The 16774-nt window shown below is 42.6% G+C and overlaps 1 protein-coding gene and 1 long non-coding RNA gene across 4 annotated transcripts in view; both read right to left on the bottom strand.

Moving 5' to 3' along the window:
* Positions 1–16774, bottom strand: part of YTHDC1 (YTH domain containing 1) — a 33791-nt gene that overhangs the window by 11657 nt on the left and 5360 nt on the right. The window contains exons 2-7 of one of the 3 annotated variants that reach the window (XM_038398915.2): positions 14026–14127; positions 13270–13394; positions 12574–12931; positions 10445–10534; positions 9931–9984; positions 9249–9343 (exon numbers count right to left, since the gene is read on the bottom strand). In XM_038398915.2, the coding sequence (XP_038254843.1) occupies positions 9249–9343; positions 9931–9984; positions 10445–10534; positions 12574–12931; positions 13270–13394; positions 14026–14127 (824 nt within the window). Of the gene's footprint in view, positions 1–9248; positions 9344–9930; positions 9985–10444; positions 10535–12573; positions 12932–13065; positions 13395–14025; positions 14128–16774 lie in introns of all 3 variants that reach the window. The other 2 variants (XM_038398913.2, XM_038398914.2) reach the window with 2 other exon arrangements.
* LOC122460111 lies at positions 4367–9232 on the bottom strand. The gene is made up of 2 exons (XR_006281199.1): positions 5353–9232; positions 4367–5222 (listed from the first exon to the last, which is right to left on the bottom strand). It is a non-coding gene; the product is annotated as an uncharacterized LOC122460111 (long non-coding RNA).

The following is a 16774-nucleotide window of genomic DNA, read 5'->3' as shown; positions in this document are numbered from 1 at the left end:
ATTCTCACATAAAGCCCCACCCCCTGGAGTCAGGTTAAGTTTAACACAAAATATCATGAGACTTATGATAATTTAAAAAAAAAAATCAAATCAAATCACAAGATTGGGCAACACTGGGATGGCAGAGCTGAAGAATACTGTAGAAAGGCCATAGTTAATGTCAGGGGAGAGCTCTGCCTGCAGAGCGTTTCAGGCTCTATGCTTCAATTATTGGCACTGAATGCGTTACAGACTAGCCCATGCCAAAGGCACAGAAGAACAGTTACTTTACGTATAAAGACTGCAAGTAAAGTAATAGTGCTCAAGAATTTGAGCAGTGAATGTGCTGTTGCCAGCTCAGACGGAAGACAACATGCTACTGTGACTTTATTCTCCCAGCAGGAAAGCAAAGGTGCCGAGCACCCACAGCTATGACTTTCCACAGTCCAAGCCCAAAGTTAAAACCCTACTGCAAAGGATTTAATTTTAAGCTTCATTTGATGGTTTTACTTTTTCAATTTTAGCACAGTTTAATTTAAAAAAAGAGGGAGATAGGCCTCCTGCCCCACCCAAACTGGGTAACATATTGTACTGACTTTTCCCTGTATTTCCTTTCCACATTATTGCCAACGTGTAACATGCAAATACAAACTGCCCAATCATCCTCTGTGTAAGTGGAAAGACAGCTGAGCTGCCTCTGTGGCAACACCTCCTTCAGCCTAGAAGGGTGATCTGGAGGGCAGGCAATAGGGTGGCCAGAGAGATGCACCATCCCCACCTCTTCCCAGACATTACTCAGAGTAGACACATCATAATACAGCCAGAGACTTCAGTTCTGTGCCCCCACTCCAACCTGGCCTATCACATGGGTGTAGTTGAACTCCTATTTTAAAAAGGGAGGTGGAAGTCTCAAGGGAGCTGATGGCTTCAGAAGCCATGGCTGTAAAAGACCCTATTACCAAGAATTAGTGATCCAGCCCAGTGCCCTATTCTACAGTGGGGCAAACTCTGCCCCTCAATGAAATGGTGAAAACCCTTCACATGGAACTCCACACAAATTTCTCTGACAGGAAGCAGTGAGGAGGCCCAAACTTATTTCCTTTCTGAACTGTCTTGCTCCCCGCTCCACCCTCATTGAGTGAGGCTACAATCCAGGATTTATTTTAACCATTTACTCAGTGAGGGATAATCTGCCCTGCAAGAAAAGCAGACTAAACAGACAGGAAAGGTCAAACCTGGAAGCCTAAAACTAGGCACCTAAATAACATGTGGTCTGATTTCATAGATTCTGAGCACCCCAGTTTGCATTAATTTAACTTCAGGTACTAAAGTTTTTAAACTGATGAAGTGCCCACATATACACAAGGCTGCACCCCTTGACAGCTGTTGAAACTAACTGCATTAAAATGAAATATCCTCCAAATCAAAATTCACGATATACTACACATATCTAGCAATGTAGGAACTATGCCCTGAACAAATGTAGTAACCGAAGAGAGACTATGTGCCACATTTTTCAAGAAGTTCTGACAGATTAAGCTCTTTCAGGAAAGGATTTTGTTCTGTGTTTATTTAGCACCTAGCACAGTGCCTGATCCATGATTGGAGCTCCCAGGAGCCACAATAATAATGACAGTATTAATATTAAATACCCCATTTTTTCCCTAGATGCAGACACGTTTTTTAAAAAAGTTATATTTGTAATAAATTTCTTGTAGCAAGTCAAATGTTGCTCCAAAAAGAAGTTACTTACCTGTAACCAGAGGTTCTTTGAGATGCGTGGTCCCTATCTGTATTCCACTGGGGGTTATACGCATACACCCCATGTGCCCGGAGCTTTTGAAAGTACTAGCATCTGCCGGTCTGCACAGGTTCCCTTGCTTCGCCTCAGGGTTTCAACTGAGGCGATAAGGGGCAGGGTAGACTGACTGCGCCCTCAGTTCTTTCTTCAAAGCAAAACAAAACAGATCTGCGGCAGATGGGAAGAACGGTGGGACTGGAATACAGATAGGGACCACACATCTCGGAAAAACCTCCAGTTACAGGTAAGTAATTTCCTCTTCTTCTTCGAATGATAGTCCCTATTGTATTTCACCAAGGGTGACTGACAAGCAGTACCTAGTCAGGACGAGGGTGCAAGGAAGATGACAGAACCGTGGAACGGAGAACAGCCGCACCGAACGAGGCATCTATGGCAGTGTCTTGAACCAGGGCGAAATGGGGAAAAAAAGGTAAAGGTATGTACTCAACTCCATGTGGCCGCCCTACATATGTCCATGAGTGGCACGTTGTGAAGTGCAGCCATAGTTGATGCCTGTGCTCTCATTGAGTGGGCTCATCCTCAAGGGGTTAAGACAGCCCTGATAATTGATAGAGCATGAAACCCACTTAGAAATCCTCCAAGTGGAGATGGCCTGCCCCTTAATCCTTTCCGCTATAGTGTCCAAGAGTCCCAGGGGACTTCCTGAACAGCTTAGTCCTCTGCAGGTAAAAGACCAGGGCCCTACAGACATCAAGGGAGTGAAGGCATGTGGCTTTGGAAAGGCGGCCATACATGTATGGGTTGGTTGAGGTGAAGGCGGGAAACCACTTTTGGCAGAAACTTGGAATGCAAGCACCGGGAAACTCTGTCCTTATGGAATGTGGTGAAGAGAGCGGGGAGGTTGGCCATCATGGCCCCCGGTTCGCCTACCCTTCTTGCAGAGGTAATAGCTGCCAGGAAGACAACCTTCACAGAGAGAAGAAAAAGGAAACAGGAGGCCAGAGGTTCGAAGGGCGGGTTCATCAGTGCTGTGAGGACAAGGTTGAGGTTCAGGGTAGGGCTGTCGATTAATCGCAGTTAACTAAAAAAAATTAATCGCGATCAATCTCACTGTTAAACAATAGACTAGCAATAGAAATTTAAATATTTTTGATATTTTTCTACATTTTCAAATATATCGATTTCAATTGCAACAGACTACAAAGTGTCCAATGCTCACTTTATTTTTGATTATAAATATTTGCACTGTAAAAATGATAAGAAATATTTTTCAATTTACCTCATAACAAGTACAGTAGTGCAATCTCTTTATCATGAAAGTACAACCTAAAAATGTAGTTTGTTACAGAACTACATTCAAAAATAAAACAATGTAAAACTTGAGAGCCTAAAAGTCTATTCAGTCCTACTTCTTGTTCAGCCAATCGCTAAGAGAAACAAGTTTGTTTGCATTTACGGGAGATAATGCTGCCCACTTAATTACAATATCACCTGAAAGTGAGAACAGGTATTTGCATGGCCCTGTTGTAGCTGGAGTCACAAGATATTTACATCCCAGATGTGCTAAAGGTTCATATGTCCCTTGATGCTTCAACCACCATTCCAGAGGACATGCGTCCATGCTGATGACCTGGTTCTGCTCGATAACAATCTAAAGTAGAGTGGACCGACTCATGCTCATTTTCATCATCAGATGAAAAGAGTCAGATGCAGGCCAGCAGAAGGTTGATTTTGTTTTTTGGTGGCTTGGGTTCTGTAGTTTCTGCATCAGAATGTTGCACTTTTAAGACTTCTGAGAGCATGCTCCACACCACATTCCTCTCCGATTTTGGAAGGCACTTCAGATTCTTAAACCTTGGGAATCTTTAGAAATTCCACATTGGTATCTTTTGTATTTTGTCAAATTTGTAGCGAAAGTGTTCTTAAAACAAACATGTGCCGAGTCATCATCTGAGACTGCTATAACATGAAATATATGGCAGAATGCGAATAAAACAGAGCAGGAGACATAATTCTCCGCCAAGGAGTTCAGTCACAAATTTAATTAATGCTTTTTTTTTTTTAAATTAAATGAGCATCATCAGCATGGAAGCATGTCCTCTGGAACGATGGCCGAATCATGAAGAGGTATATGAATCTTTAGCGCACCCGGGATGTAAATATCTTACGACACCAGCTACAACAGGGCCATGCAAATGCCTGTTCTCACTTTCAGGTGACATTGTAATTAAGAGGTGGGCAGCATTATCTCCCGTAAATGCAAACAAACTTGTTTCTCTTAGCGACTGGCTGAACAAGAAGTAGGACTGAATAGACTTTTAGGCTCTCAAGTTTTACATTGTTACAGAACTGCATTCAAAAATAAAACAAACTACATTTTTAAGTTGCACTTTCATGATAAAGAGATTGTGCTACTGTACTTGTTATGAGGTAAATTGAAAAATATTTCTTTTATCATTTTTAGAGTGCAAATATTTGTAATCAAAAATAAAGTGAGCACTGGACACTTTGTATTGTTTTGTAATTGAAACCAACATATTTGAAAACGTAGAAAACATCCAAAAATATTTTAATAAATGGTATTCTATTATTATTTAATCGCACGATCAAGATTAATTTTTTAAAAAAAAATCATTTGACAGCCTTAGTTCTGTGGAATGATGGAATGAATGGGAGGATATGAGGCCCTTCCAGAACCTTGCAGTTAATATGTGAGTGAAAACCAAGTGCCCTTCCACAGGACTGTGGAAAGCCTTAATGACTGCTACATGTATCTTGACAAGAGCTTAGAGTGAGTTCAGATACTTTCAAGGACAGGCGATAGTCCAAGAGAAGAGGAATGCCCATGGCCTCAGGGGCAAGCCCTTTCTGCATGGCCCAGGAGCCAATATATTTTCACTTGGCTTGGCAGGATCACCAAGTGGATTCTTTCCTGCTACTCATGAGGATGCCTCGTACTACTGATGAGCACTTCCGTTCAACTCAAAATGCTCATCCAAAAACCAGGGTCTCAAGTGAAGCCTGTGGATCAGGATGCTTGAACCTGCTGTTGTGTGATGAGAGCAGCTCTGGGAATGTTGGTATTAGAAATGAAGTATGGTTTGACAGGCGGAGAATAAGCGGAAACCAGAAATAGAGAGGCCAGGACAGGGTGATCAGGATGACAGTCGCCCCCCCCCACCCCCATCCCATAGAATCTTGGGGAGGACCCAGGGCAGGAGAGGTAGGGGAGAGAAGGCATAATTGAACTGGTCTGACCAGTGGATGACTGGGTGTTCTTGGAACAGGCTCCGAGCCTGCCCTGGAAGGAGTACCGTCCGCATTTGGTGCTTGCATGGGAGGCAAAGAGATCCTTGGTCAGAGTCACCCAACAGCCGAAAATGTCTACGACCACGGAATTGTTTAGCTCCCATTTGTGGTCAGCCATGAAATTCCTGCTGAGAGCATCCAATCATGTTCTGAGTCTCTGGGAGATAAGCCACTGAAAACAGGATGAAGTGAGCTGTAGCTCACGAAAGCTTATGCTCTAATAAATTTGTTAGTCTCTAAGGTGCCACAAGTACTCCTTTTCTTTTTGCGAATACAGACTAACACGGCTGCTACTCTGAAACCTGAAAACAGGATACTGTGTGCGATGCTTCCACACACAGCGCTGGTGATCTTGTGCCCCCTTGCTTGTTTATGTAGTAAACAGTGGCAATGTTGTCTGACATGATGAGAACATGACAGGAAGACCTGAGGAGTAGTGGTGAGCCTGAACGGTAGAACTCTGTATTGCAAGTGCCAAGGGCCCACTGTAAAGCTCAAGAACCATCTGTGGTTTGCGTGGATATCTATGTTGAAGTAAGCATCTTGCTGTATACCACATGCCTCTTTCTAGCAAGAGGCAATGGCTGCGAGAATGACCACATAAAACTTCGGCTTGCATATGAAGTGGTTGAGACCACAGAGATCTAGGGTTTGTCTCGTTCCCCGCTTTTTCTTGGGTAGCAGGAAATAGATGGAGTAGAACCCTGTGCCCTGAAAGGTCATGTGAACAGGCTCTATCACCTCTCTCTGCAGGAGTCAGTATCCTCACCTTAGAGGTGGACTATTGTGAGAGTGGTCTAAGAGGTAGGACTGGGACGGGGAGGGAGGATATGGATGAGGTAGAACCATGAACTTGATCATACAGCTATGTTGAACATCATACAGGACCCACTTGTCCATTGTTATTGCAATCCAGGCTGGCAGAAAGTGTGCTAGACAGCCCTGAAAGGAGCAGGTTGTATGAACTGCGGGGTGCAAGGTGGTTGACGGCTCTCTAACTGCACTCAGAATTATTGTTTACGTGAAGTTTGCATATGTGATGTCAAAGACTGCGCTGACGGACCATGTGGACAGGGCTGTTGGGTCTTTTGACACTTATGGGGAGGCTCGTAAGAAGAATTGAAGAGTTCTGTGCCATCGTGCAGGAGTTGGATAGAATTTGCACAGGGGTGTATAAATACCCAGTGATCATAGGGCGGCTCTACAGTCTTTGAGGGAGTGCAGGGAATCATCAGCCTTCTAGCTGAAGAGGTGAGATTCATCAAAAGGGAGATCCTCAATTGTGTTCTGCACCTCCCCTGGGAAACCACATGAATGCAGCCAGGATTCCCCCCCCCCCCCAAGACGATCCCTGTGACCATAGTGCGTGAAGATGGGTCCACCGAATCCACCATGGCCTGAAGCGTTGCCTGGGTGACCAGTTTGCCTTCTTTTAAAATAGCCTGGAAGTGGGCATGATCCTGCTGGGGAAGCTTGACTGCAAAGTCCAAAATTGGTCATAATTCAAAAAGTCATATTTTGTCAGTAAAGCCAAGCAATTAGAAATATGAAACTGAAGGCTGGCTGAAGAAAAGACTTTCTTACCCTCCTTGTCGGAGCGGAAAGTGGGTGTTGCTGCCTGGCCCGTTTAGTAGCAGCCTGAATAACTAGGGAATTGGATGGGAGGGGGGTGCAGGAGGGGTGAGAAAGCAGAAACTCAGACCTTTCATTGGTACATAGTATCTTTTTTTAAATGTCCCTTTTGGGGTAGGTGCGCAAGTGGCCAGGGTATGCCAGTACGGGCTGGTTGGAAAATGGCCTAGTTGATCAGGAGTGCCACTCTGGATGGTACCAATACATGCAGAACATCAACTAACTGATGTTTGCTGTCCTACACCTCCTGCAGTGGAATGTGGAGGGCAGCAGCCACCCTATGTAACAGTTCCTGGAATTGGTGCTAGTCGCTCGGAGGGGAGGAAGTAGTCCACAACACTGCCACATCTGGAGATGAGGGGAACTACTCTGGATCCAGCGGAGTCGGGCTAACCAGTGCATCTTCCAACCCCAGGTCCAAACATCTACTTGATGAAGGACAGAGTGGCGAGATGAGGGACTCCTCTTGGGCAGATCAGGAAGGTTCCACAGGTTCCATATTTGGGCCAAGACTCCCAGTATGGGCAACCAGGAGGATCTTGCGGTTGCTGCAGGGGTCCCCACGGAGTGGGGTACCAGTAGCTCCTGTGCTGAGGAAAGAGAGGATATTGCCACTGAGCTCATGGAGGTTTTGGGCATTCATGCCGACGGAATGGGAGAGGCAGATCATGTGCTCCATCCGAGTCCTCAGACACTGATAAGTCAGATCCTTGTTCGAATGGTGGTGCCGTCAGAATGAGCGGATCCGAATGAGTTGCAGGGATGTGCTCAGGAACATGACCCGAAGGCAGCAAGTGCAATGCAGAGGAATGGGAGGCAAATGAACCGGGAGACATGGTGACGTCACCACATGCAGGACAAACAGTTCATGAGATCCAGCAGCTGACTCGAGCCTCCTCAGTGTCAGCAGCATGCATTCCACAGATGGAACTGGAGATGGAATGGAGGACTGCCTCGGAACCAACAATTCCTGTGACTTTGGCAGTACCGATCCAGAAAGGATACTTGGCTCTGTAACTGGGACTGGTGGATCCTGTGTTCTATGCAACTTCTTGTTGTGCTTGTGAGCCTTAGAATGTGCCACTTCTCCATGCCTGGAGCTCATGGAGAATGCAACAATATTCTTGGGCTTTGAGGAAGAATTACTGCCATGCTTATGCACACTCTTCCTTGCCTCACGGCTCGGTACCCTGAACGGGATCTGTAATGCTAGTACCAGCAGAACTGGACTGGAGCTCCACGATAGGAGACATGCTCCTCAACCGTTCAGGCTGATGTACCGCGGTGATGGTGGTGTCTTCCCCAGCCTGGATCTGAGTGCGGCCTCATGGCTACCTCCATGAGGTGCTTCTTAAGGTGGAGAATCTGGCCTTCCCAGGTAAGGACCGGAAGCAGAGGCAGATACTGCACACCAATGAGACGTGCGGATCTTGAACCCTGGCATCTTTGGTGTAATCCAATACTCAGGCATGGGGGGGGGGGGAGCAGGAGGAGGAAAGGTGGGTAGCTGGTAAAACGGCATCCCAAAGTCCTTAAAATCCTAAAAACTACTTCTAACACAAAAACTGCTACAACAGTAACAAAATCCTAACTATATACAAGAGTAAAACAGTCTTTTTTCTGTGTTTAGGAAAATGCATCACAAGAGTCGAGAGGACAGAAAAGGCTCCAACTCAGACAATGCGGCGGTGAGAAGGAACTGAGGGTGCAGCTGGTATGCCCCACCCTTTTATCACCTTGGTAGAAACCATGAGGCGGAGGCAAGGGTGCATGTGGACCAGCAGATACGACTACTTTCAAAAGCTCCAGCTCGGAGCGCTTGGTGAATGCATATAACCCTCAGCGCAATACAGACAGGGACCATCATTTGAAGAACTTTTCCTGACTGACTTCCTACATGACCATACTCCAAAACACAGAATTATAGGACTGGAAGGGACCTCAAGAGGTGATCTAGTTCAGTACCCTGCACTCAAGACAGGACTAAGTATTATCTAGACATCTGAATATACAAATATTAAATTGATTCTTTAATACAACAGCCTAAATTTTTTTTTACCAAAATTTAATAAGAGAATCTTGTCCGAGGAATAACAGACATCAATTCAGGCACTCGGTTTTTCATTTGTTTTACTTGGAATTACATACAGATCAAACTCTCACCATGTACTGAAAGAGGTATATTTAGGGGCCAGAATCAGAGATGCCCCTGGCAAGGGAAGAGAATAACTCAGGTGGCATAAAGTTGGCTGAGCCTGCTGCCATCCATCACCAATTACCCTCTCGATATCGGAGGCGTCTCAGTGGTAGATAAAAACTACATTTCAATTCTCATCTGGTATACAGTCCTTAGTAATTACAACCAGCTGGCATAAGTTAAGAGCAGTCAATGAGCTGCTCTAAATTGTGCTGGAGCCAGAGCAGCTACAATTTGAGAATTAGGGAGATAAAACAGGTTTGCAATTTTGGCACAGGCGATAACATGGGCTTGAGTGTCAGTCTCTTTCTGTACTAAGTTTTATGATAAAAAAAAATCAGTTTCAGTTTCAAGAAAAGTTTGACGTACCTTAGCTTTGGCAAGTGAAACATTTTCATGGTTGTTACTCTTGATGAGAAAAAATCTTGCATCTTGGAGAATATATTTAAGTTTACTGGTTTGGTCTGAAAAACAAAATTTTAAATAAGCTCAAGTTTAAACTTTTAAAAACTATTTCCACTAGATAGTGGGTGTTTATTTTTAGCCCTCCCAACCCCTACCTAAATCAAGAGTTAAAACCTTCCACCCCCAGCTTCAACCTTGAAGTCTATGCCAAAGAGCACGCAATGCCAAGCTTTTATTAAAAATAAATAAATAAAAATTAAAACATTAACTTCAGATAAAAATCAAACACAGCCTAGCGATGTTCCGATATACTTGTATCCCAGCTTACAGTGCCAGGATAGGTGATGGGAACCATTTGTATCAGGAATTGTTGAATAGAGTATTGTTAAATACATTCTCCTTTTCAAGTAAAAAGCATCTCATTGCTACTTTGCTGCTCCTGCAAGAAGCAAATAATTGACATTTTTTTGCACCTCTGATGACATGCAAAAATAAATCAGGATGGAGATGCATCACTGTTTACACTCACAAATTAAGTATTCAGATTGTTATATCGGAACATTACCACTTCGACATAACATAATGAATGGACAGAGACAATGGCTTGTGATGGGGCATGCATTAAAAATTCAAATTTAAATGATACCTTTTTGGACAGCACGAACGGAAGATGATAATTTCTCATGCTTCTTTTCTGAACCTGTGTTTAGCCAAAGTACATTTGTTCAGATTGAGCCTTGATAGAGATAAGATACAATTTCTACAGCCTTGTCACATACAATTTTCATTCATGACAAATTATTCTTCCTGGCGCGCACCCACACACACAAAAATACTGCTCAATGTGCACGAGTGTTTTGTTTTAGTTTTTTGGGTTGTTTTGGTTGTTTTTTGTTTGAACAGTTTCCTACTCAGAAAACTAGTCACTGAATCATCATCTTCCAAGTTTTTTAAAAAAAGTGAAAATTCCACTTAAGCAACAGAATAGCATTAAAGTAACAAGAAAGCCTACTTCCCCAAAATTATCCACACAGAACATGCCAAAAGTCAATACAAAAAATTAATTAAAAATTAAGCTGCATACCCCACAAATTTCTACAACGTTCACATTTCAAGATTTGATACAAGTCAGCATGACAGACAGTAAAAAGAAAAAATACCTGCATATGATTCTGATGCAGAACTTCCACTTCTATCAAAAACAATTGGAGAGATACCTCTAGCTCTCTTCCTTTCCTTCTTTTTCTCATCTAAAAATCCCGGAACAAAGATAAGGAGTACTGTAAACATCACACATGGAAGACAAGAATGGGATGAAAGTACTGGCAATAGATAAATGTGATTTGTGATAACTACAAGATCTAGGTTTCTGTCCTAAGGCCCCTCCTCAAATATCGTGTACAATAGGTATTTACCCTAATTTTCAAACTTGTAGTTCATGAGGGAAAGGTAAACAGCAAGAAATCTCCAAGTTCCATACAAAGTTTAAGATATAGAAGTGATTTACTAGGTTTGGGGCTGCTTTAGTTCTTCTCTCCAATGCTTTAGAAATCTGCAGTGACACCAAGTAGAAAAATTGTGTTGTGACCAGGGACACTGCTCCTGCATGCTATTCTGTATCCGAAAGCTCAGAAAAGTGATAAAAGTGATAACAGTAATAAAATAAAAATAATAATAAAATAATAATAAAAAACCACTGGGGCACTCTGTCAACAGGTCTCTTTTCCACTAAAAGTTAAATTAAATCAACTTTTTTCCTGGGAAAAAATTACAGCTTCTTTTATTTTTTAGGCTGTTCTCATTCTTTAACTCCAAATACCAAGGCTGGCCCACTTAAGCCATGTCTAAATTACTTAGGAGGACCAGCTATGAAGCCCTCAAAACAAGGAAGCTACATGACAGGAACCCTTTTTAACAAGATAGTAAGCATGCTTCTCATCAAAACCAAACAATAAAGAAATGCCATGAAGTGATCTCTTCACTAAGCCAAATTATATGACATGATCTTTTTCAAGACTTCATCCAACCTTCCAAGTTAGTCTATACCAAAAGAACCAAGTAATCAATAAATTTAACAACACCTCATAAAAAGGGCTTCATTGAGTCTTAAATTCCGAGAGGAATTTAATATTCATGAAAATGAAACACTAGCAGAAAAAGCGAGAACCAGACATGGTGCAGGCAGCTGCCATGCAATTTTCTTAAGTCCCTATTTCCCCTATTAGGCCTGGTCTACACTGGGGGAGGGGAGAGGATCCACCTAAGATACACAACTTCAGCTACGAGAATAGCGTAGCTGAAGTCGACGCATCTTAGACGCATCTAGAATCACTTACTTCGCGTCCTCACGGCGCAGGATCAACGGCTGCTGCTACCCCATTGACTCCGCTTCCGCCTCTCGCCCTGGTGGAGTTCCAGAGTCGACAGCAGAGCGATCGGGGATCGATTTATTGCGTCTACACTAGACACGATAAATTGATCCCCGACAGATCGATCACTACCTGCTGATCCGGCAGGTAGTGTAGACGTGGCCTTATTCAGGTCCTGGACTCCTCATCATTCCAAGTTGTGTGGTGTTTTCTCAAATGAATGAGAACACTAAACGCATTTTTACTAAGACCCAGCCATCTTATATAGTTCTCACCTTTGGAGAAATTGCTAAGGCTATAGCCTCACGATTCCACACATCTAGATCTATATTGAACTTCTTGCCATTAACTTTAAAGGATAAATCATAAGCAAATCTATAAAAAAAGTAGTGTCAAGTAGCAGGTTTCAGAGTAGTAGCTGTGTTACTCTGTATTCGCAAAAAGAAAAGGAGTACTTGTGGCACCTTAGAGACTAACAAATTTATTTGAGCATAAGATTTTGTGAGCTACAGCTCACTTCATTGGATGCATTCGCTGAATGCAGGGAATGCATCCAATGAAGTGAGCTGTAGCTCATGAAAGCTTATGCTCAAATAAATTTGTTAGTCTCTAAGGTGCCACAAGTATTCTTTTTGTGAAGTAGTACTGACTGCAGTAGCTTAAAGCCAAAGCCAGTTCATCTACAGCAATTTGATCCTAGTCTAGTGGAAAGTCATTATTTCCAGGCAAGCCTTAGTACTAATGTTCCATTACATTTTTTTTTTTTTAAGTGAATGTAAGTAAGAGTCACCTGATGACCAAAGTCAAAGCTAATCCTCACTAGTGCAAGCCAAAAAGAAGAAGTCAAGTTTTAAATCTACTGATATTTCAAGAAAGTGATAAAAATCAGATATCAACTAGTATAATAAGAAGCAATCTACCTGAAGCATCTGAGCCGGAACCAGATCTGACTGACCCATCTGTGAAGGATGCGGATTCAGAATCAGAATCACTGGCTTCACTTCGTGTGTCATAATCATTTCCTTCCTTCTGATCTCTCTCATCTTGTTCATATTCTTCTTCCTCCTCTTCCCCTTCTTCTTCTTCTACCTCTTCATCCTCCTCCCCTTCATCATCTTCCTCTTCTTCCATTCCTTCCTCCTCATTTTCTGTGTTCCCTTGCTCAGAGGAACCGCTGCTGCCAGTCTCGTGTTCTGAGCCATATTCCTCAGAGTTCACCTCTTCTTTAGAAGAATGGCTGGATCTGCTCAGTCTTCGATCTACGTCATGCCTAATTCTCTAATGTTCAAAGAGAAAATCAATCAGCAGTCATAGAACACATTGTCTGGATGCACAAAGTGCCTTAAGAGAACGTGCCTTATAAAAGCCTCAAACAATTGTTTTATTTCTAAGGCTGCAATAACTTTTACTACCTCAGAACCATCTGGTGTGGAAGACTTTGCCCTTCTGTCAACATCTCTTTTCCTCATGCAAGTCTTTTCAAGTTGTCCTTTATATGGTTCCCTTGAACTGCCGCTTGACATACGGGTCTTTCGATCATCTGGGCGCTTGTTTCTATCAGACCTCTGATATTCCTCATTCTTGTACTCCGACAGTGGCTTTCCTTTTGTACTCACCATTCTTTTATTATGGCTAACTGATGAGCTAGGCGGCTTTGGCATCATTTGCCTTGATGAATGCATAGAAGGCTTCTGTCTTTTGCTTTCAGCACTTTCCATCCTGTCACTTTTTCTTTTTGATCCTTAAATAAAGACCAATAGAGACCAAGATCAAAGTTATTTTACACATCAGACTAAAAGACTTCTTTTTACGTTTGATAATATTTCTCCTTAAAATCAGCTTTGTCTTGAAGTTGAGTTCTCTTAAAAATAATTAACTCTTAAAATTAACCTTCCAAAGCACTCTTAAAAATAATTAATCTTTCAATATTATAGCATTTGACAAATATTAAGTCCTTAATCTCCCAGTCACATTCATGTTTTCCATATTGAGAGACGGAGAAACTGATGCCGAAAGGCTAAGTGACATGCGCAAGGCCAAACAAGTTACTAGTGAAGCTGCAACTGGAAAAAGAGGACTTCCTTCTTCCTAATCCTGTATTCACTTTACTAGACCAAAAAATAATTTGTAAGATATCAGCTATATCTGCAGAAAACCCAGATTCACGGTGATCTTCAGATAAAGAGAAGCCCTACTTTATTATGTTTGTCCATAAAGTCAGAGATTACATTATAACGCAGTTGCACAAAAGCCGTTTGGGATTCCATTACCTGGGTTATGGATATTGTCACTTTGCAGATTTTAATCATCCTGCACTGTAAAATTTTGCTGTCTACTTTTTAGCAAGGTATCCGAGTAGTAAAGCCACATACCCTTTTTCTCATTTTTATCTTGCTCACTATCAGGATTATACAGCTCATCATCTTGGTCTGGAGCATCAGTCAAAATGTCATCCAGAACATTCAGTTCACCATCTGAAAATAATATACATAAATTACAAATACTATTGACAATAATCCATTTTGAAGAAATTCTCTGAAACACTGTTTGTAACCAGCATTAGCTTTTATAATGTCATTAAGTTTATGAATGCATTAACACAGCAGTGAAACTTAACAGCTTTTCAATTTCCTCCTTGACTTTAACTTCAAGTATCAACAAAATTCAACATGAGAGTACTGTAAGGTGAGAGCATCAACCGTTATGAGGGTAAAAGTTTGGATCACTTCTGTGATATGATCTCTGCAAAAAAGAGAAGGATTATGGGACTTCCAGTCCAAATGTCATGGGAACTGCACGCTGCTATCAAAGCATGTGAACAACAAAAATTCCAGACCAAGGAAAGCAGCAAAGGGAGATCAGGGAGATGATAGAACTTAATGACTCTGTCAAGGAGACTGGGGAAAGGCAGAAGGGTTTATCTTGTCAAACGGAAAGTGCTTAAGGAAAACACATGCAAAAGAAGCCTGGAGAGGAGCCAAAGACCTGTCTGAGAGCCCTACATGAAGAGGGGTAAAACCCTGCAAAAAAAGGAAGTTTCTACTCAGACCCTGATGACGCTCTGGTCACAATTTTGAACTCCATTAGCCAGGGGTCACAGACACCGGAGGCTTCCCTACCAGGGATACAGCCTTTTGCATCTGAAAGTTCTATAGGAAGCAAGCAAGAAGGGAGGCTGTCTGAACAGAGTGAAACTAACCAAGTATCAGGAGGTCACTGGAAGCTGAGGTCAAGTTCCCAGGATGCAGCTTTCTCTATCCCATAACATCCATATCACATCATTCACACTTATTTTAAAGAGAGACCCCACAAACCCACCCTCTGACTAAAGAATGAAGTCTGCACAACTCTGTATAGTCTCATGAACATTGCAAATACAGGACGCATGATTCTCCAGGATCAGAGATGCAGGAAGGACGACAACAATGGAGGACATGATGATTTTTTCGAGGATAGACTGCTCATGGCCATAGTGAAAAACAATTCAAGGCTGTTGGTGGCATTCATGAAGCAGCTGCAGATGGCAGAGCACCAATTCTGGGGCCAAGAAATGAGCAGTGACTGGTGGGATCACATCACAGTGAAGGTTTGGGATGACAAGCAGTAGCTGCAGAACTCTAGGATGCAAAAGGCCACATTCCTGGATCTGTATGCAGAGCTCACCTCTCCAGTGGATGGACAACAAATGAAGCAGTTCAGAAGCGAATGATGATTGCAGTATGAAAGCTTGCAATGCCTGATTTCTACTGGTCAGTGGGAAATTATAGAGTTGGAAAACCCTCAGTGGGGGCGGTTTTCATGCAAGTGTGTAGGGCCATTAATCATGTCCTGCTATGCAGGTCTATGACTCTCCGCAACGTGCAGGATGTCATGGTTGAATTTGCAGCAACGGGGCTGCTGCACGGTGGTGGGACAAACAAACAGCATGCCTATCCCTATTTTGGAATCACCACCTTGCCACAGCGTACATCAACAGAAAGGGCTTTTTTTCCCTGTAGTTTTGCAAGTCTTGGTGGATCACCTGGGATGTTTCACTGATATCAGTGTGGGCTGGTCAAGGAAGATGCATTATGCTTGCAACTTTAAGAACACAAGACTGTTCATAAAGTTGCAAGCAGGGACATTCTTTCCTGACTGATGGATTAGCATGGGCGATGCCAATATACCAGCAGTAATCCTGGAGGACCCAGTATACCACATGCTCCTCTGGCTCCTGAAGCCATATACCAGCCACCTTGACAACACCAAGGAAAGATTCAACTACCAGCTCAGCAGGTGCTGAATGACAGTTGTGCTTTTGAAGGCATGTTGGTGTTATTTCTTCACTGCGATCCAATCTTGTGAGAGAAATACCCCAATAGTGATAGCTGCCTGTTGTGTCCTGCATAATATTTGTGAGGCCAACGGGGAAAAGCTGCTGTCGGGGTAGAGAGAGGAGATGGAGCAACTGTCTGATGAGTCTGAACTGCCAGACACAATGGCTATTAGAGGACCTCAATGTGGAGCTATGAAGTTGAGGGAGGCTTTGAAAGAGCACTTCAACAGCGTGATGTGACAGATTGTGCTCTACATGGCCCTGAAATTCTGGGGCCTGTTTAGAATTGTGTAGTGCTTGGTGTACATTTACACCCCGTCACACAGCGAACCAATGAATTATTCTGTTCTCCTCTACCTTTATACATTATTACACTTTCACCGAGACTGAATTATGCAGTGCTGGCTGTAGATTTACACATGACTAGGGTGTTTTCTTGAACCTAAGAGATCTGTGGTGCAGTACACTTACAAGTATTGAGTTCTCTGAGTTCTGCTATACATTCTGCAGAACATGTGGTGAACAAATAAAGATGAGTTTATCTTCAAAAATAGAAATTTATTGACTAACAAAAGGAGTGAAAAAAGTGCTAAAAAGGACAACTCAATACAAATTTCCCACATAAATTAAACAAATGCAACTTTATATTTAGAATGGCAAACAGTTTTGTCCATTTCAGTGCAGAAATGCAGTCAATTTTAGCAACACGTACACCAACCAGTGCCTTGAATGCAACAGTAAGTGACTGAGACATCCCTGACACCTGCACTGCATCTGAAAGTATCTGGAAATATCTTGCCTCTTTC

The sequence above is a fragment of the Dermochelys coriacea genome, chromosome 4 (genome assembly GCF_009764565.3).
Source record: "Dermochelys coriacea isolate rDerCor1 chromosome 4, rDerCor1.pri.v4, whole genome shotgun sequence".
NCBI lineage: Eukaryota > Metazoa > Chordata > Testudines > Dermochelyidae > Dermochelys > Dermochelys coriacea.
This window is presented reverse-complemented; position numbering and strand designations above follow the sequence as displayed.